This window comes from Ixodes scapularis, unplaced genomic scaffold (assembly GCF_016920785.2).
Source record: "Ixodes scapularis isolate PalLabHiFi unplaced genomic scaffold, ASM1692078v2 PGA_scaffold1__304_contigs__length_218370807, whole genome shotgun sequence".
Classification (NCBI taxonomy): Eukaryota; Metazoa; Arthropoda; class Arachnida; order Ixodida; family Ixodidae; genus Ixodes; species Ixodes scapularis.
Window position 1 is genome coordinate 188478217 of NW_024609846.1, and position 20974 is coordinate 188499190.

The 20974-nt window shown below is 45.0% G+C and overlaps 1 protein-coding gene across 1 annotated transcript in view; it reads left to right on the forward strand.

Moving 5' to 3' along the window:
- The window catches only part of LOC120840960 (neuronal acetylcholine receptor subunit alpha-7-like), a 122631-nt gene that overhangs the window by 57214 nt on the left and 44443 nt on the right, over nt 1–20974 (forward strand). Inside the window, exons 4-5 of the mRNA XM_040211770.1 lie at nt 5872–5981; nt 11211–11466. Of these exons, the coding sequence (XP_040067704.1) occupies nt 5872–5981; nt 11211–11466 (366 nt within the window). The remainder of the gene's footprint in view (nt 1–5871; nt 5982–11210; nt 11467–20974) is intronic.

Here is a 20974-nt window from a genome sequence, read left to right on the forward strand (position 1 = left end):
GACTGAACTTAATAACCGTGCTACATTCAGCAACATATTCATACAACTTCAGAGGCTCGATAAGGCGAAGAAATCTGTAGCAGCCACTCAGCGTGAAGCCAAGTCTTGTTAGGACCATGCATCGACAATAACGTGTCATTATTCTTACAAAAAATGCTAGCTATTCAGTGGAACACCCAAATGACTGGTGATTTATTGGTTCTCATGTTCCTCGCGATAGTAGTCACTGGATTCTAGGACTATCTTAGACGCATTTTAAAGGGCCCATGAAACGATTTTTGGGTTGGGATAAATCATTTTAGATTGGGATTTTACTAATAGAACATCGTTCAGTGGGCCAAATGAAAAAAGGTAGAAAGTCAAAAGCCTGACATTCAGTGCGAAAATTTGAAAACACAGCGGACTATTTCGTTCCTTCTCTCCTTCGTAACCGCTCTGCCTTTTCACTGGGATACATCCGCGGTCCCAAAAGCGTGTCATCGGGTCCAAACTGACGTCACACAAAACCGGACCTCATTTAGTCCCTTCACCCCTAAGCTGACATTGTGGTGGAAGCTAGGCGCTTGCCGGACCAATCAGCCACCTCCGCTTCATCACCTGACTTCATTCTCTGCAGCCACATTTGCCACGCTTACGTGGCAAAAGTGTGGCTAGCCCAAGGAGCACGTAGCTTCCACAGCACTGTCAGCTTAGGGGTGAACGGGCTAGGGAAAGAAACTTTTGTCTGAGTTTTGAGCGACGGGCTAATCTTCTAGGGGGACAATGGATGTGTCCGGGGATTACACAAACCAGGTTCCGAGCGAGAGGGGCCTCCCTTCTTTTCGTCTTCTTTTACTGTTTGGTCGAATGCGCGATTTATGAGTTGAGGAGGAAAGCGAAACAGGAAAAAGTTGGAAAAGCGTTTCATGACCCCTTTAATTAGTCGTTGAAAATGGGCTGGGACATCGCGTATTTAACTGTGTACGTGAAAATAAACAACATTACAAAGTACTTTCAAATATAATAGACCGTTGCTGTCCTATTGTCGAGCTATTGCTAGTACGCCTCAAATAATAGGATGACAGCTGGTGCTCGATTTCTTGAGATATATTAGGGTGCGATGTAAAATTTTCGTCCCATTGTTCATAAGAAGGTAATAGTTTTCAGCCCGTCGCTGACTTCCACTAAGCTCTCTTCAAGATTACGATTTCTGAATCGAAATGGCGTCGTTTATAAAACTGAAACGGCGGACAAGAGGTACGCGCAGAGAAATACGGAAGACGGCGACAACGCGGAAACAGATGACGCGGGACTTGAAGGTGTAATCTGACCGGGATGTCAAGTACACCGTATAAAGGAGAATTTGAAGCAATGGCGTTTGAGTGACCTTCCTGGCATTCCACCCGATGTCAACTTAGAAGCATCTATCAGGAGTGAGCTTCGCGTCATCGGCAGCGACAACGCCTGCAGCAGTGAGATGATTGGTGCTGGAGTGACTGAAGTGGCAGCTACTTGTTCCGGAGCCCCATCGAATTAGAAGACCAATTCCTCCTTCGCGATGTTCCTTCGTATGCGCTGTTTGTGCTTCATACTAGTGACCAACCTTCGCTGACCGATGCACCCATCGGTGTCCAGGATTGTCAAGTCATCAAAGAGCGTTAGTTCACGCCGAATTTGAACTCTATTCGTAGTTTCATTGTGAACGTTCAGCAGTTGATGTCTTCAACTCCAATCTTCACAAACCTCGTATTTTGTCTTGTGAATCTCGGCATTTCAATGCGTTTTATTTTCAGTGTTTGTATTCTAAACTAAAACAAATATATACAGCACACTTTGACACCAATACAATCTACGCCGCCATAAAACTTGTTTTCTAATATATCATTAAAAGTGACAAAAAACATTAAGCGACTGACCAACCTTTGACAGAGCGTTTCCCGTCAATGTTCCAAAAGTTTGAAATTGTTTAATCACGATGGTTCACGTCAAATTGAATTTAAAGTTGAGTTAGCGAGTTTGCGCAAATTAGCATAAACTACTGCGCGGACAAACTCTAAAGCGAAAAGGCATTTTGTTCGTTATCTGTTCCGCAGGTTCACCGCATAGGGGTAATTCATGGTGCCACGGCGCACACCACCCTAGAGAGAGAAACACGCGAAGAAAGTGTAATTTTCTGGAGCACCGAACGAGGTTTAGTAGCGCTCCCCATAAAAACTGACGCGGGAACAATGTCTTGTTCGGCATTTCGCCCGTCCCATAACCCAGGGAGGTTAAAAAAAAATTCCAGTGGACGTCACACATGGTCTTCAGTTGAAATCGAGTACGGGCGACTCAATCGCTGCGCAAAAAACACTTGCATTTGTAGCAATATGTGCGCTCTAGTGTATGGCCTCTAAAAGCAACTTGTGTTCTTCAAACATATTTTGCAATTTCCAATTAATATTAATCGCCTAATTCGTGTAAAATAAGAAGGTATGAAGGTACTAAACTTTCCTTACTTCTTAAATAACCTTTAAAAAAAATAAAACGTTGGAGTATGGCATTCCCGCAGTCGGTCTCTTAGGATACAATGCATCTTAAACAAAATAAAGGCAAATTGTGCCGAAAAAGGCAGGCCACGAATGTCAGAAGAATGTTTTACTCATCTCTTCTGTGCAGAGGGACACATTACCGCACATCGAAAAACACGACAGCAATTACGAATCACCTGGATCTTGGCATTCTTATTTCAAAAAGAAGCTAGGACCACGTGCCCGTCTCATTAGCATGGAATAATTGGCACTGTGAACCGCGGTGTATTCGGCATTATCTCACACGCGCTACAGCCCCATGAGGCTGCCATCATTACCAAACTTAAAAGGCCCACAATGCCGTGTATAAAGCAAAGAAGATGATGAAAGCGACCGTAAAAGCACCACAAGAAAAATTTAGGGGGCAGGTTATTGTTCCACTTAATCCTCCGGGGGTAAGAGGCAAACATCTGGGAAGAATGCCGTTAGATTTTATCTGTTACCAAGGGGTCATTCGATCTTTACTTCGTGTTAAGACTGCAATTTCGTTCTCAACGAGGGAAACTAAAAGCAAAAATTAAAATACCGAAGTCAAATACTTTCAGAGAGCGAGGCAGGCGTATTGTTTCTGTAAGCAGCCATTCAGCGTCTGCGATTGCGCCGTAGCTATTGCATTGCGATAAATTATTTAGTGTATTCTAATCACAGGCGGAGGCAACTCACTTTTGCTTTATCATGTAACGGATGTTCTTTCATTGCAAAAAATAAAAAATAAAAAAAAATATATATATAATATTCGTTTTCATTTAGATTGAATTTCAGCTTTGCTTTGGCGTGTTATGGTACTTCTATGTAAATCTGTATAAGTTAGGTTTCCCCTTAGTATAATTTGTCTCCAGCAAGTTCTAGGTGTAGCAGAATATCGCTATATTGTACAAGAGTGGCACGATAACGTAGCCTTACATAGATTACGTTAAAAAGAAAAGAATTCGAGTTTGGTTTTGCAGTCTTATATTGCAAACTGAGGTTCCGACAACCTACACTTTCTTCAGATAAGTCTCCGTGAGCAATTCAACTCCCAATTTATTGCTGTCCCTCTTTCTCCCTTCCCATCAGAGGAGCGGTGGGACGCTGCGCTACGCGGCTCAAACCCGACCACCGAATTACATGTGGTCCGTAGGGATGCCGAAGTCGCCGAGACACATGGGCTTCCGGCCACCAAGTGTGACTAGCTGCCGAATGAGCGTGGGCATAACCGCTTTCACCTCTATAAATAAGTAAAGTTATTTCCATCCATCCATCTATGTCTGCTCACTACGGCGCAATTAATAAAGCACCAAGTTCCACGGGCAGAAAGATTTAGCGAGGATGTCAATGCCGCATATTTTTATGTTTTTTGTTTAGTTACTGTTCGTGACAGACCTTAGACTGTGGCAAGTAATTCGATATTTATATTTTTATAGGCTTACAATATGGCGCATTGGAAAAGTTTGAGCTGTTTTTGATTACGTTTAGGATATTTAAAATTCTGTGTATATTCAGCCGGGTCGAAGCGCTAAGGAATTGACTGTGTCATATTTATTCACCGCACAATGCAGCTCACAAAATATGATAACATACTGGCATATATATTCTGAGGCAGCTCCAAAAGTCGTATCTGGAGTAGCGCCTTCCATTTGAGTGTCGTGGGGCTCAAACACAATTCTAAAAGCGTCATTGAGCGCTGCTAACAAACGTGTCGTGTTTGCCTCTGTTTGCGGACGATCTATCTTAAAACGTAGTTTTACCCCTTCACGTACAAATAATTTGACGACTATTGAAACAGGCCTGGCGAGAAAAGTTTTTTTAAGGAAACTCAAGCTTTTCTTTGAGGTACAAAAATAAAGTTTTATTTTCATTGTTTCTCAAACTAACAAGTCGTCGGCGTTGAATTTTCAAGTCAGCAATTACGTAAAATATAAGGGGCACAGCGTTTTTAAAAGAATACCTTCTTGTTAAGTGCATGCTTTCTTAACGTAAACACTCCGTGATGAAAGGTAAAGTTAAAAACAAATCGTCAATATTTACTGATGCACAGGTGTCGACCATTTATAGAATTTCTTAAGGAATTTAGACAACAACATAAAAAATGAGAACGATATTTTTAGCACTTCTTTCCGCTAGCTCCAATTCCTGAAAATAAATTAAAATACCGAATTTGTTTTAGTTTTTATGAAAAAAAGTATCAGTCTTAAGCGATTACCGAAAATTACTTCTCTATTTAAACAATTTATAATTACCCATCTATAGTCTTTAACTGGAAAGAACGCCTAGCAGGCGTTTTTGGCCGTCCTGACCACATATTACGAGGTCACTGGCTTCTGCAGTGCCGAGACGGCGACTTAACTTTGCGCAAGACTAAAACGGGATAGCAATGTTGGAGCACTAGAGAAGACAGCTTGCTTGTTGGAAGGGAACTTAAACTTCCACCCCCTCTGTTCTTAGTTTATTAGTTCATAGAGGCAGAGATACAATTAACAACGAAATTTCCTCGTCACAGGGCAGCTTTAATGATGCATTTCAGATAAAAAAACGATTGGCATCTGGTTTAAGCATCCGCCCTGTGAAGTGGCTTGCTGAAAACGGCCCTCCTTATAAGCAGAACAGACTGTCTGTAAAGCAAGAGTAATGAATGTATCACACTGAGTGTTGCGCAATCAAATGGAGGGCGAAAACTTCTTTTGTTTGTTTTATTTTGAATCTCCTTTCATGTTACCACTTATTCGTTTGCTGTTGTTCAGATTCCCTCGCTTCCGGCTCGCACCTTTTCCTCCATTGTCACCAATCCATACCCTCCTCAAATTGGCCGCCACATTTCGCTTCCTTCATTACACTCTCAGAACTGGCGTGCATGTCGGTGTTTCTCGGTGTCCCATTCATTGTTACAGCAGAATCACTCGGACAGTTGACCGTAATTAATACCGAATTTCACTCGTTTTTCTTTATCTTTTGTCAATGTTTTTATCTTCCCTCTCTCAATTCCTCCTTACTTCGCTTTCTGCCTCCCTTTCTCGTTACTTTCTGAACGTTCTGTTATCCTCGCGTGGTGGCGGCACTCTCTTCCCTGACATTTTTTCATGATCCTCGCTCTTTCTCCTTTTTCTTCCTTTCCCCCTTTCCTTCTTTCTCTCTTACTTTTTTCTATTTTTTTTATTTTGATCTCTCTTTTTGAACCTTTTTTGTTTCTTTTTTTGTCTCTATATATCTTTATTTCTTTCTTTCTCTTTCTCTCTTTCATTATTTCATTATTATTTTTCCCCTTCATTTTTTCTTTCTTTCCCCTCACTTCCCCGGGCGCCCTTATGCACGTAAAATGTGTTCCTCGACTGTTCTTCGACGAAAGGATTGGATTGACGTGAACCTCCGCTGGGATCCAAAGCTCTACGGCGGAGTGCAGGAAGTGCGGATCCCGCCGAGCAAAATTTGGAAACCCGACGTGCTGATGTACAACAGGTGAGATGCACCAACTTTATTCACGTCACTTCCGAGTAAATAGAAATGTGTGCAATCATTGGTGCTCTAACGTTTCCTCTATGAAGACGGATCCGTCTTTAGCGTATTATTTTATAGAAAAAAGTGTATGTAAACGTTTATACCGCGGCAAAGAACACGATGAAAAAAAGGTGCTACTTAGTACCACGCACACCCCGAGATTTCAATTATAATCTGCCAAAGCCGAGGTCAACTTTTGATTCATATCATCCACAACACCCTTTTTCCCTTATTTCTGTAGTCGCTGTCCTGATTTTTGTGTGTGAACAGAGGCAACCTAAATGGTGTGTACATCGCGCGCAGGTAGATATATGTGGATATATACCGCATATATCCACACGACGCGTGTGGATATATGTAGCATACCTCGCCGGTAATCTCGGTGATCCGGAGTTCAAATCTAGAGTGCACCGAACTTTGCCCTTCGGCAGCTTTGTAACTTTTATTCAAAGTCAATCGTACGGTTCATTCATCTGCATATTTCGCCTATATAGCCATCGCGCCACACGTTAGTATCATTACAACACAAACGTGCAAGCTGTTTTGTATTGTTAACTCGCTGATCCTAGCGTACAACGCATTCTGAAGCAGTTGCCGTGAAAGGAGACCTCTTCAAGCCCGAAACTCTGCTAAAACTCTTATCGGTCATATTACGAAAACTGAAGACGTTTTCGTTTCCGAAGTCGTTTTTGTGGATTTCTCAGAACAAAGGGAAGGAGACGCTACAAGTGTTGGTTTAGGGTTACCTTTAATATTGATGCAATCTTTGCAAGCGTTTTACTGAGCGACCATATTTTCAAAAGTCCACGTCAGGGACATATTTAGGAAGTTATAACGAATGGTTTTCGCAATCTTAGAAATTGGCAAAAAAACGGCTCAAAATCTGAAGGAGCTTAAGGTCACATGCATTTTTATCGTCTAAAAAGTTTAAGCAGATTCATTTTTTCAACGTTTGCTCGCTAACTTCTGGTCACGTATGTGAAAGGCAGTCCTTTGTTCGCTCCCCTAACATTTTGCATTTGTTCCAGTAACGCTTCGCCACGTTTTTTTGAAGTAAAAAAAAAACCTTAATAAATGTTATTGATTTGAAATCAAGTGTTCGTCAGAAAAACAAAACAGAGTTGTAGCAAAATAAGTCTTCAGAAACTTAATGACAATTTTTTGGAAACTTTGATTGGCGGACACTTATTGAGCCCAATTTTCCAGCCTATAATTGCAAACTCGTAATCTTTGTAGTGACGAAGTGTACTTTGTCTCCGCTATAATTAAAGAAAAAGAAAGGTGAAAATAATTATAAATACTGAGCAACAGTTATTGGCGGCGTTCAAAAGCAGGCTGTGCCACAGATTTGACAAGTTGTCGACGTTCCTATTTCAAATCTCTAAGTAATAATAACCAAAATATTTGACTAAAAATGGCGTGTAAAATGAAAAAAAAAAAATAGGATAGTATATCTCTTTATATCTCGAGCCCAACTAAAATGACTATTTTGCTATTCAGCGAAGTTTATGAAAAGGAAATTAAATTAAAAATCTGATTTCACTTTGGCGACACCTGTCTACGTTTAAAGGCATGAAACATTCATCGGGTTTCAAAAGTAATTAAGAGCGAGATAAAAAAAATATTTTGCGAAGGCACAGACATCCAAATATATGGCCAAAGAACAGAGCTGCCAGAAGCTCCAACACCCTGGCATACACATTGTTATAGAAAAAAAAAAAACGTATTAATGATGTTGGAATTCTAGAGCATACACAGGACCTACCCGAAACGCTGGTCTTGACCTGTCCATTTCAAAATCCAAAGCTGTTTCTAATTGTTACTCAGGCTTCATACCATCTGCCACCGCACCTTCAGTGTTATTGGATAAAATCGAACTTAAGCTTTACTAATCCTTGGTTGCACCTCTCCAAAAACCTATGCTGTTGGCAAGTTCGGCTGCTTCTTGGCTTCTTGCGGAGGGGTTGCGGTGACGTCAGATGAACGCCAAGCTCTGATTGGCTTCGATTGGCAGGATAGTGGGTAGACCTCAAGGCAGCTAGCATTGAAGTGTAGCCGCTACCCTTTTGATTAGAGCCAATCAGCGCTCGGCGTTTTGACGTCACTGCAACCCCTGCGCAACAAGCAGACGAACTTGCGCTCCGTATAGCAATGGAACTGGTATTCCATCAGTTAGTTATTACTATAGTTAGTGACAGGTTAAGAAACGCAGGTAAAGGTTTAGTAAGCTCGCTCTTTGCGATTCGTTCTGCTGCGTTCTTATAGGATAATGCAACAATGTAATCGTCTGCGATGCGCCCTGCGTTTCTGTAGTTGTCGATGAATGAAGACCTCGATTCATTTCGACGCCCATTGACCATAAGCACATTGCCAGTATTTGTCCCCTTTGAGTTGCAATCACCTTCCCGGACATGCATCCAAATGTTTTGCGATCATTTTAAAAATGACGCTAATAAACTGTATTGCTTTAATGAACCTTTTTCAAGTAACGAGCGCCGTCTGCGGAGTTGTCTGCGAGCTACAAATGAAGAGCAGCCCGACATGCCTCCGCCCGTCAAAACACATTGATATTGCGCCGTTGTATTGGTTTTCAGTGCTTTTAATACCCCATACTACTGGTATTAAAAAACAAAGCGTCAAGATAGGCTAAATACGCGCGAAGATAGATCCTGACAATGTTGGTGTCGCCATTTTCGCAGGGCACCGTCCCGGTGTCCTGCAAAAATGGCGACAGCGGGAGTGTACGCATGCGCAGAAGCCTAGTGGAAAAAGGTCCATTATACATTGTAATTTTTGTTTTAACATAAATACCGCTGACACGCGTTTTTTTTTTTTTTTTTTTGAAGCGTCTTTTGGTATAACACACTCGTATCTGTAACGGTACTGGTACAGAGGGCACATTAAAGAAAAAAAAACAATATATATATATATATATATATAAATATATATATAAATAGAGAGAGAGAGAATAAGAGAGAGATATCTAAGCTACTAAATTTGTCTTCGGATTAGTAGTTTTCGCTAGTAGAAGCAATAAAGTTGTAATTAAAGGGACCATGAAATTACCTTTTTACATTTGACAAACAACTTTTACATTAAACCTTCAATGTTCACTAAACGCCGAACAGGCATCCGTTTTTGTTTCGGTTTATTAACATCTACATGAACAATTATTGAAATATTGAGTTTTTCTTCCTCTCCTACTCACCGAAAAACAAGCCGCAGCGTAATTTTGACGGTCGTCACGTGCCCTGTCGCCAGAAACGGGAGTTCACCTGGCAGTAGGAGATTGGGAGCGTTAGCTGAGAGCTGGCGGTGTGCCGGTAGGTTTTACTGCGCTGGTGGCACCGATGCCACCGACATAATTTCCCAATCGGCGCCTCTCCTCACCGAGATAGCCGTGGACACATCGCATCTGAGCGAAATTCAATTAGATATGTTGCGCTGCAGCGGCAGCATGGGACTGGTCCCATACGCATGCGCGGGAGGTCGTCAGCACGACAGCCGCTTTTCCGCCGCCGTCAGCCGCTTCCGCTATTTCTCTAAAAATTAGGGGACGCGCTGTCACTCACTGGCGTGGCAGAATCTGCACAGAGTCTCCTATGGGCTCAAGCTTAATTAACTTTTATTTTGTCAGGATGGGCTTGCAGGAGAGAGTGGCTAAAAAAAAATAAAATATAATAATGCAGCATGCCGTCTTGGACGATCACGAAATTAAAACACGACTTTACTGATCGTACAAATGTGGTCAAAAGCGTATCCTACGACTGCGAAAGACAATGTAATCTTAGCAAAAAATATAGCCACGGAAAAATGTGATTTCGTGATCACATAGACGTTGCGATCGTTTAAGGAATGCTAACACTAATCACTTTTCTCGGGTGATGAAAACGCGTCGAAATTCGCATCCTTCATACACGTCTTTAAATAGCGTACGCACAAGTAATATCTCCAACCTGATCACACGCATGGAATGCGCAAAATAAGAAAGCCGGGCGATGCTCGAGGACACAAAAGCTAAGAAAGCACCACTGTATACTCGAAGTATACAAAGACGACGGCACGAGCGTTTGTGCTGTCTTGAGGGTGCCACCGCAATATCCCACCACGAGTAGATGATCTTTCCTTCTAGGACGTGCTGGCTTATCATAGCGACCCGCGACGAGAATTCAGGCAAGGATAGCGCTCTATGCGGAACAATGAGCTTCCACCAGGCTGACCTCGTCGATCATCACCACCGACCTCATGTTTTTCAGCAGCAAGCGACTATGTGCAGCCGCAGTCTGATATTTTTCTTGCTTCATTTACCACACGATAGATGGCGTATAGCCCGAGTATTACAGAATAATTTCCGTCACATCGCTAAATATTCAACAGAATGGCGACTAGAATAATCTTTAACACAACTTTTAAGAAACATTCTCCGGCAATTTATTGTTTATGATCGCGGTGCTGGTGAGGTAGGCTCTGATCCAATAGGCGATGTGGATTTAACTGATGTGCCGTGGCACCGCGGATGCATCGCAAGGAAAAGGCACAGAGCTTTCGAAAGAAAAGGTACTAAAGAGTCCGTTCTTTTTTAGAAGTTCTATAGAAAAACTTTTTTTTAATCTCGATGTTTGCTCTTTGGCTGTCTTTTCACACCTTTTACGACGCGCGGTGAATGAAATGCGATTTCAAATTCGTTTCATGGTCCCTTTAACCTAACCTTAGAAACGAGATTTTGCTAGGCGGCCCAACTAGTATAGAGAGTTATCTCAATTAAATAGAGGAGAAACGTCGGTCGTCATTTTAAGTTTCTACATCCCACCTTTTTGAAAGCGGCATTATCTGCCTTGCGCGACAAGTTGACCTAAGATATAAAACAAAAAACTTCAAGGCAGTTCGTGTGCTTCTCGACTGAATATTTTTTTGTAAAACTTTATATACTATGGAGTATAAACCAAGGATGAAAGGAAGTAATTAGGTAATTGCAGACTAAATGACCTATCTGTTTCTGACATGACTGCCAGAAGATAAGACGAGAAACCAAAATTTAAACACATTATAGCTGCGATAAAACAAAAAAAGAACATGTTGCGAGGTTATACTTTTGAAGGTCGGGTGTGGCGCTTTCTTACATCCTCTGTGTGTCTTTTTAATTGTGTCTCATTTTGTTTTCCCGCTCATTTTTTATTCTTCTTTGCACAGCGCGGACGAAAAATTCGACGGGACGTATCCTACATACGTTGTTGTTCGCCACAACGGCGGCTGTAACTACATCCCACCGGGTATTTTTAAAAGCACGTGCAAGATCGACATCACTTGGTTCCCCTTTGACGACCAGAAGTGCGACCTCAAATTCGGTTCGTGGACATACAACGGCTACCAGTTGGACCTGCGAGTCAAAAGCGACGAGGGAGGAGACCTATCCTCCTACATCTCCAACGGCGAATGGGACCTCATCGGTGAGTCACTCTGCATCTGCCGCGTCCACTCGGAGTCCGCGATACGCCCTTTTTCAAAAGTGGGCGCCATCGCCTGTCCGCCATTGTTTGGGCACGTACTCTGAGCGTGCAATGGACGCTAGCCCTGCGTGATAATTCGCCGGAGACTCGGGTACAATCACACGCTTCGTGGCCAAAAAATGTTGATTACCAATGTTGCTTAATGAATTTTTGAAAAAGGTCTATTCATTCGCTTTAATATGCCTATGCGGCGTGCAAAGTCCACCTGCTTTCTGCGCAGCGAGTGCAGTGGCGTCAGATCGCTCAATTGCTATTAGAAGGATGATGGTTAGACAGAAAGACTGGATATTTCTGTTTCTACCCTCAATATTCCTCCGGCAAGAGTGGGGAAGGGTGTCGTGTGCTCCTCGCTCAAAGGCAGCAGTGGCGTCAGGGCTACCACTCGGACGCCGAACGCCAGTGTCGTCTGCTAGTCGTAGCAATGGCTGATTACCTTTCCAATACGGCTTTCGGAAATCCATTGGTTTTTACGAACGAGGACGTAGCCTTCCAGCAAGGGGAGGGGAAATACCTCGAATGTTATGCTATTTTTTGTTCAAGAAGGACTGTAACACGCGCTCCTTCGAACGAGGAAATCAAGGACTATAGATGTCGTCTGCACTCAACCGCCGTCACTACCAATGATCAAACAGCTACGGGCGCGACGATTGGTTGCGTTCGTCGCACATATCATCACTCCCTCTCCCATCCTCCAAAAGAGGCTGTGTTCCAAATCTTACCCAAATAGATCCGAGTTACTCCGGTGTATCATGTCACGCGATATCACAGATAGAACGACGCTTGACGGGGGTAGGTTTTCGAACGCAAAGGTACCAAGCCCTCTCCCTGGAGTAAGATCGAGTAAATTTTAAAATACGGCAAGACGCATTTCGGTTGGCGCAGGTTATTACGTTCGCGCGTATTACTTTATGATTCATCATACGGTGTTCTTATCGGCGAAAGTCATAATCTCGTTGACTGATGGGCGATAATTAGACGCTCGGAACTGGCCGTGCTCTGCGTTTCATAAGCTAATAGCGACTATGCGGAGAGCAAGTCGTCTGCCTCTTGCGCAGGGGTTGCGGTGACGTCAGAACAACGTCAAGTTCTGATTGGCTCTGATTGGAAGGATGGTAAATAGACCTGAATGCAAAACGTCCTGAGGTCTACCCACTATTTATTTCAATCAGTCAATAAGAGCTTGGCGTTCTGATATCATCGCAACCCCTGTACCAGAAGCAGACAAACCTGCGCTTCAGATTGGAAGCATGCGACAAATCAGTGGCGTCAGAGGGCGGCTCCTAGCAGAATCATTTCGCATAGACCACGGCTGGACTGGCAAGGATATCATGTGTAGCAGCCAGCCTCAGTTTCTAATAAAATTGAACTTTTACCTGAGCCCAACGCCATACCAACGTTCGGGGACACAGTTAGCACAAACTTTCTTTTTACGCTAGGCCTGTAAATTGAGAGCACAGATACCTTCCATGCGCCGGTGAAAAGAGCCACATTCGTCTCAATCCCAGAACACATCTACTCGATCCGCCAGCGCGCGAAGAGCAATCCCTTAATAAGAGGAACGAAAAGTACGTGTCATGTATATTTTATCAATTACCGGCAAATGTGAGTGTTGTCACCGTAGAGTGATTTCAGAACCGTCAAACGCACAAACGCTTTTTAGGAGCACCTTCCAGGGAAGATAAACGAAAACAGCGTGGCGGTGTATGTTGCCGCTCACCACTGCAGGACACACGATCAAACCCGAGCTCCGAGCAATTCCTGCCGGTCGAATGACGAAAAACATACCCAGAGCAACGCTGGACGTGCGTATAGGTTTTGAACGTCAAGGTGCTAACAGTTTTTACTCCGGAGCTATACGGAGAAAAATAGCGGGGGGGGGGGGGGGGGGGGGGGGAGTTAAGGAGAAGACGCTGTGCGCGTATCAGAAGAGGACAAAGCGGGCAGTGCTTCTCTATGTGGTGTAACGTGGACACTGTCACTGCGCGCCCCCTTTAGGGGTGCTCCAAATAGCCAATATATTTAGCTAAAGAATTATCTTAATTTTTTTTTATCCAGAATAGCATGAAGAGGTATCGGGACACACAAAGCTTACACCAATGTGATGACTCTCAGCTGACAGGGCTAAATATGTCCTCACTTTATCTAAAGTGAAGCCTTTTCAAAAATACCTCATTTTTCAACAAAATTGTGCGTTTAAAATTGTAAGAATGGCAGACAAATAAATATTCGATTTACTCCATAAAAACTGCCTACGCCATTCCATTTCTTAAAAGAAACAAAACAATGTCTTTAAGAAGGATTTCAGACAATGGTGATAAACACTTGCCTTAAAGCGTGCATAATCTTTCAGTTATTTTAGACGAGCTTTTCCTTTGTCTTTTTTACCCGTTTTGAAGACCGCTCACACTTTAGTTATTATGCCCAATTTCCACATGTTGGTCCACGGGTTCCAGTGGACGAATTCGAATCTCGCTCGAGGCAACAACCATTTGATGGAAGGGTGATTCGGGCGGGATCACCATATAACTGAAAGTTTTGATTGCACGTCAAACTATTAATCGATCAATCGATGATGCCATTTAAATAATGCATGCTACAAATTAATGGCAACCGTCTGGGCTCATAGTCATTTGACTAGTCTGGGCTCATTTTATCAAAAATATTATTCAGACAGTCACTATTAAATAAAATAATCAAAAAAGAGCAAAATCAACAAATTGTCAGGTTAAGCAAGTGCTTCTAAGATACAGAAAACACCATATATACAATAAATTAACGCAAGCACATTCTATAGAGTGATGCATCTCTCCGGGTTATCAACATTAATCCTCCGTCTTTCAATCGTGCAAGCCAGATGCTGTTCTTCAATCAAGCATAAAAACCCTTTAAATCCATAGTATTTTCACATCTATGAGTTTAATATGCTCGGATCTAGGAAAACCCTTGCGAAGTCTATGCGCTAAATCTACTTTATCTGTCGCTAGCCTGTTCTTTGGGGTTGAATGTGAATGTCATTTCATAACATACCTCAAGCGGAAGAACCGGCCTAGCTCGGTTAATCTTTCCGAAAGATAAATGACATCTTTAGTTCGACATTATCCCTAAAAATTTGAGCTCTAATGCCATCAAGTGAAAGGCAGGGGGGGGGGGGGGTAGACTGATAACTTAAAATTTTACTGGAAGCCATTCAGTGACATTTCAAAGATGGGCTAAACCCGAGCGCATGACGTTCATTCCACATTGCACGAGATTTTCGCTTTGACAGGCGATGAAAGCCCCTCGGAATTTCGCAACATAGCACGTTCAGAACGGTTTCAATATATCTACCTTGGTTTGGAACAGAGTGGCCCAACAATTTCGCAACTTGAATGACAATTTTAAACACCACACCTTCAATGGCAGGCAAAAATTGTCCTCGTTCAAAATAAGTTGAGCCTTGCTGCCCCTCGTCGGCCACATACGGGCTGACACATAACGAAGCTATCGCGTTAATCCTGTCAGGTGGATTTATTAGAACTGCTTGACACAAAATAAATAATTATTGGTCGGAAAGCGATATATATATATAGTGAGTATATTGCAAATGTCATTCGGCTATTCGTAACACATGCGTGTTGGTGTGTAGATGTGCACTACAGGGTTTAAAGCAATATGAGTATTATAGGTAGAAAACCGAGTTACATATGTAACGTCCCTTTGGAACGTTATATGTGTAACTCCTTATATGTTATATGTAACGTCCCTTTGAAATCGTGCATTCCATTCTCGGAGGTGAAGCTATCTTGTGCGGTTTTGTTCGGATTTTAGGGTGCTTCGTGCAGAGAACGGAAGTCATAAACTCGACGCTTCTCAGGTACTTTACAGGACAGTACCCAGGTAGCACACCATGTCGGCCGATACTGGGATTACGTCGGCCAGTACCGGGAGCTGTACGGCGGATCCCGGCCAGGGACGCCGATGAAAAACCGACGCCGGCCGATATCGGGGACTCGTTGTCTAAACTGGCCAGCACCAGCCGGAAAGTTCCCGATACCGGCCGACATCGTTTTCTTGCTGTAGTCACCGGCCAGTCTAGCCATGGAGTTTCCGGTGACTGGCCGACATCGTTTTCTTGCTGTAGTCGCCGGCCAGTCTAGCCGTGGAGTTTCCGGTGACTGGCCGATATCGTTTTCTTGCTGTAGTCACTGGCCAGTCTAGCCATGGAGTTTCCGGTGACTGGCCGACATCGTTTTCTTGCTGTAGTCAGCGGCCAGTCTAGCCGTGGAGTCTCCGCTGACTGGCCGACATCGTTTTCTTTCTGTTATCACTGGCCAGTTCAGCCACTGAGTTTTCGGTGACTGGCCGACGTCGTTTTTTCGCTGCTTTCACAGGCCATTCGAGCCACGCAAGTTTTGATATGTAACCGACATGGCTTTTTCGCTGATATGGAAACTATATGATGGTTACAAATGACCGTTAGGTTGGGCATGTCTTCAATATGCTAAAAGGTGACACCTAATATTATCCATGGCCTAGTATTAACGCCGCGTCATCCTTAAACCACTTAACAAAGGCTTATTTCAGTTTTGTTAAAAAAGACGGGATCAAACATGGCTGTGGAATGAAAATTTAATTTGGTTTACATCTATTAATTTTTTAGAGAGCAGCTCTTAGGCGCCCGTTTCCGGCTTGAGCGGCATCGCCGTCGCAGTCGCCGTCGGCGTAACCGCGCGTTGCATTATGGGAAACGTCCCATAATGACGGCGTGTGTGGCGTCACGAGGGTCCCGCGCGTTGCATTATGGGAAGCGTCCCATGATTGAACGCGCGGTCGGCGACGGCGACGCCAACATCGCCGTCGACGTAACCGCGCGTTGGGTTATGGGAAACGTCCCATAATGCAACGCGCCGCCTCATTTGTGACCCGCGCATTGCATTATCGGAAGCGTCTCATGATGCAACGCGCGGGCCGGCGACGCCAACGTCGCCGTCGGCGTAACTACGCGTTGAGTCATGGGAAACGTCCTATAATGCAATGTGCAGTCGCATTCGTGACCCGCGCATTGCATTATGGGACGTTTCCTATAATGACGTAACAATTGACGTCACGTGTGACGTCACAAGGGTCCCGCACGTTGCATTATGAAAAAAGTCCAATGATGCAACGCGCGGGTCACTCGTGACCTGCGCGTTGCATCGTGGCGGCGAAACTTGCTTTCGATGAGTTGGGCATTTTTACTGCGGCACTGCGCTTCCACATGTTCTCAACGACAAGTCTCAGGGCTTACACAGGGTTTTAAAGAGCTTCTTCGACGAATGACTACGAACGAGTAGAAAACGTGTCTTCAGCATGTTGCCGCCAGCCTCCGCAACGCTCCAAAAACGCGATTTTTCAACATGCAAAATCGCCGATCGGTGGCTTCACTCTCGCGCTGCAGCTGCAGCGACCAAGCGGGGATGCGCGATCCAGCCCTTCGCCCAGGCAGATGCCGAGCGCTCCGCGCAAGCGGTCGTTGAGCGGTCGGCCTCAGTAAGCAATCCACCCAGTTGCACGCGCTGCCACCGCTTTCATAGCGTCTGCCCTCGCTTTTTAACAGTTTCGGTTCCCATTGCTATCTTGCTGAAAGCATGAAGTTCTGATGGGAACTTCATGCTTTGACAAAAATGTTGATTGTTACTACTTTATTAACGGTGACCCCGACGTTGAGGCAGTATTTATTTTTCCTTACAGTTATATAAACCCGATAAAGACCACTACAAGTACTTTTGTACGAGCCGCAGGATGCAATAGGCCCTTTGCAAAAATCCCAAAAGCCCGCGCGCGCCGCGCTTCAACTAATGGGAGTCCTCGGTACGCCCCTCCCCCGGTTTCCACGTGGCATACGCGAGCAGGCACAGGTTACCACGGCAACAAAGCATCCGACGGCTGCCCCTTTCGTATCCCTCTCCTTTGTACCGGTTCTGTCGTCTGCTGCACCAACGCTTTGTCAAACCTGGTCGAAACCTGCCATGGTTGCGGTGCAAACTAGATGAATTTGGTGACACTTCAATACGTGAAGGTAAGTTCCGACGAATAACGTATTGGAATGACTTCACCTGTCGCGATGCCTTTACGCTGCCACAGATACGGTACGCCGGCAACGACGTACGACTAGGCGGGATGGCTGCAACGGCTGCTGGCGGTAGCTGCCGGGACGCGCGCGCAGTCGCGGAGGCGCAACGAGAAAGCGCGTGCGCGTGATCTGTACCGAGGGTTCCCAAAATTTCCTTCCGTCGTGGCGCTGTACGTTTTGCAAAGGGTCTATTAAGCAATACCAAACACGTATGCCGTAAAGCGACCGTCATCTCCGAAGGCGAGTTCCATCTGAGGGGAATTTGTCGTATTGTCTTCTAGCAAACGACATACCTAGCTCTTCATCCGAATAGGTGCGCACAACGTCTTCGACGTAACGCCATACCTTAAGCCTCTTCGCAGGCAAGGCGAATGAGTCGGCAAAGACTTCGCCGAGAACGGCTGCCTCGTCGTCACTCCAGCTGGAGCTAAGCTGGTATCTTCGTCGCTGTCGCTGATTTCGCTGCTCCTGCGTTTTCTTAGACCTCCTGAAATTAACTGCAGCGATGTCAGCGCCGCAGTATGCTCGAGCCAGTCGGTCATGACAAGAGGAACGAAAGCAAGCACAGCAAGAGAGCCCACCGAGCAATCGAAACAAAAAAACAGCGAAACTCCTTCATTCCGCCGCGGCAACGTTGGTAACGAAACTGAAATGTTGCGGGTGACGACAGATCGTACTCCCCCGAAAAAGGCTGCGCGGAGAACTACTCCGGGTCCGAGCGGTCTGTCCGAGGAAGACACAGTTCAGGCGGCACATTCGTTTCTTACATCTTTCTGCATGATCACAAACAAAACATCACGTGCACCCTATATTCAACCAGAAAGGGTCACTCCATTTAACTCTTACGCGCTTATTAAAACCAGATCTGCTTCTCGCTACCACTGCTAGGGGATTCTATGGACTACTTCCATAAACCCCTGCGTGCAACACGGCGCACGTTGCTCTTTGGGAACTAGTTGGCCAGGGAGAAGAGTGGCATGGTTTCGGTTTCGGTCGGCAGCGTGGACTATTAACGGCCGTGATCTCACGTCTTTTGGTCACGAGAGCATCATTTTTGGTCTCTAAACTAACCTAAATGGCCAGACCTCGAATCTATAGCACAAGCCCGAGACGTATAGCTTGTCTTCACACATGCTTGTAGCATTTTTGTACACTATCGAGCCTTTCTGTTTGCGTTTCGAGATATATATGAAAGAGCCAGTACTGGAAATCTCGACGCTGCGTAGCTCGGGTATCTTGCTTGTCTACGAGTCAACAAGCTGTAACGACCAATAAGTTTGCATACATCGAACTCGTCCCTTTACAGCTGGTCAGGAAGTTTGTTTGTTTTGTGCGTCCATAGACGAAATATTATTTTTTGCAACTACTCTTTTTCTTAATACGCCTAAGTACGTGAGGTAAAACTTGGAGGCGCCATTGAAAAGCTCAATTTGAACAGACATCTTATCTCTTATCTGTACTGACCCGCAGCACTGCATGAAGCTAAGTCCCCACCCGCTTGCATTCCACTAATATTCAACATCGCGTACGCACATAAAATTTTTCTGCAATCATATAGGCACATTCCCACACACAAACCGTTTTAAGAAAGCAAAAGTCGAGCAATTTTGTGAAGAATGTCGCACCGTTCGCCGGAAGTGCGTCGGACGGGCGTGAACGTCTATAGGCTCCTTGCACTGACGTCACATCGCACACTTTTGAACACCAAGTAAGAGGGGGAGAGGGAAGCTGCTTTTGTAAGAATTTTGAGTGACAGGTTAATCTTCTATAATCTTCTGGGGGGAGAATAGCGACGCCTGTACAAATCCGGGAGGTACAAAGGAGGGTCCTGATGAGAGGGGAGCTCCTTCTTCCCCTCTTCTTTGGAGGGCAACGGAAATGACGTCCTGTGCAAGGAGCCTATGCGGTGTGCCAAAGGAACGAAATTATTCAAAGCGCATTTGACGGTTGCTAATGGCCGTAATATTTATATGTTTGGTTTCTTCCTGGCTGAGTATGCCGAGATAATTTCAAACACACCGTTCAGACACGAGGAAAACATCATAGTAATTTGTGTGCAAGGAAATTGCCCCAGTTTTCGTTTTGTTTTGTTCGAGAATGAATGTATTGTACATTCGTGAAAAGTCAGATAATCGAAAACTCAAGCGACGCATTCGGTCACGGCGTGATAGCATGAAAGGAAGCTGCTCAATCGAAACCGAAACTGAGTGGCCAACTAGTTCCCAGAGGGCACTTCGTTGAAGCGTCGTGTATTTTTTCGTGCCCCTGTTTTCTTTTTTTTTATATATAGAGTAGCACAGTAGCACAATTATATATTTGCGACTTCGTGTTTAAAAAATTGGGTTGTGTGTGTGTTTATACAGCCTAGAACTTGGTCTGCCTCACAGGGGCGACGAGTCTCCCAGCTGTAGATGAGAAATTTAGCCAGTGCGGTACAGCCGCTAGCCTGGGGTCTTTAACGTGCATCACGCAGTAGTGATACACGACCGCACGCCGGTACGATGCTCATCCAGATCGAAACGGGCAGGGGTGGGGCTCGAACCCAGGATCCCTGGGTTCTGCAGCGCGAGCTTTCGCTCCACGCGCGTCGAGCTGGGTGTGCGCTTCAGCCCACTCGGCCACCGATCCCCCCACTTCGTGTTTAGACTAGAACAGACCTCATCCAGCATCGAGCCAGCTGTTGATGGACTTTGCTAGAAAGCCGATCCAGCATCCAATCCAAAGCCGGACAAGGTGAGCGAACACAAATGGCGAGCGGGACGTTGGCGTGGTTCGCGGCATGGTTCAGGTACGGTGGCTCCAGGGTTGAAAAATTGTATGTGACCGTGGTGGCGAGTGAAAGCGCTGCATGTAAATCTATGCGAGGCAGAAGTCGCTCGAAGTTACCGCCCGTGCTTTGATTTTGATGTTCGTGTTCTGTCGGTTTCGTCGTATGTAGGCCTAGTGAACCAACTTCCGCTCAACAACGCTTGCTGGTGGTTGACTCGACGGTGTTGACGGCCCTTCGCCGTATCCCGACGATCGTTTCGTCGGCATGTCCCGCAAGACAGAGTAGCCGTCAAGTAAGAGAAAGTACGAGCAGCAGGAAAGGGATGCGGCGGCGTATTATTTCGTAGTGGCGAGCGGCGGCACTTTTCTGTTTACGTTCGCGCACGTTTTTGCATCGGCTTCTGCCCGTTCGTAGTGTAGATGCCCTTTGCCTTTCGTTGCATCGCGCTGTTTCCACGCTTCGAGCGCACCTTCGGGGCTCCCGGCCGAGTATGGACGAGTGTCGCGCCGCTAGCCCGGCGAGACTGCGATCGGTCGGCGTTGCCTCCGTGTGTTGTTGTAAGCGTTGAAGTAAAATTAAGGGGGGG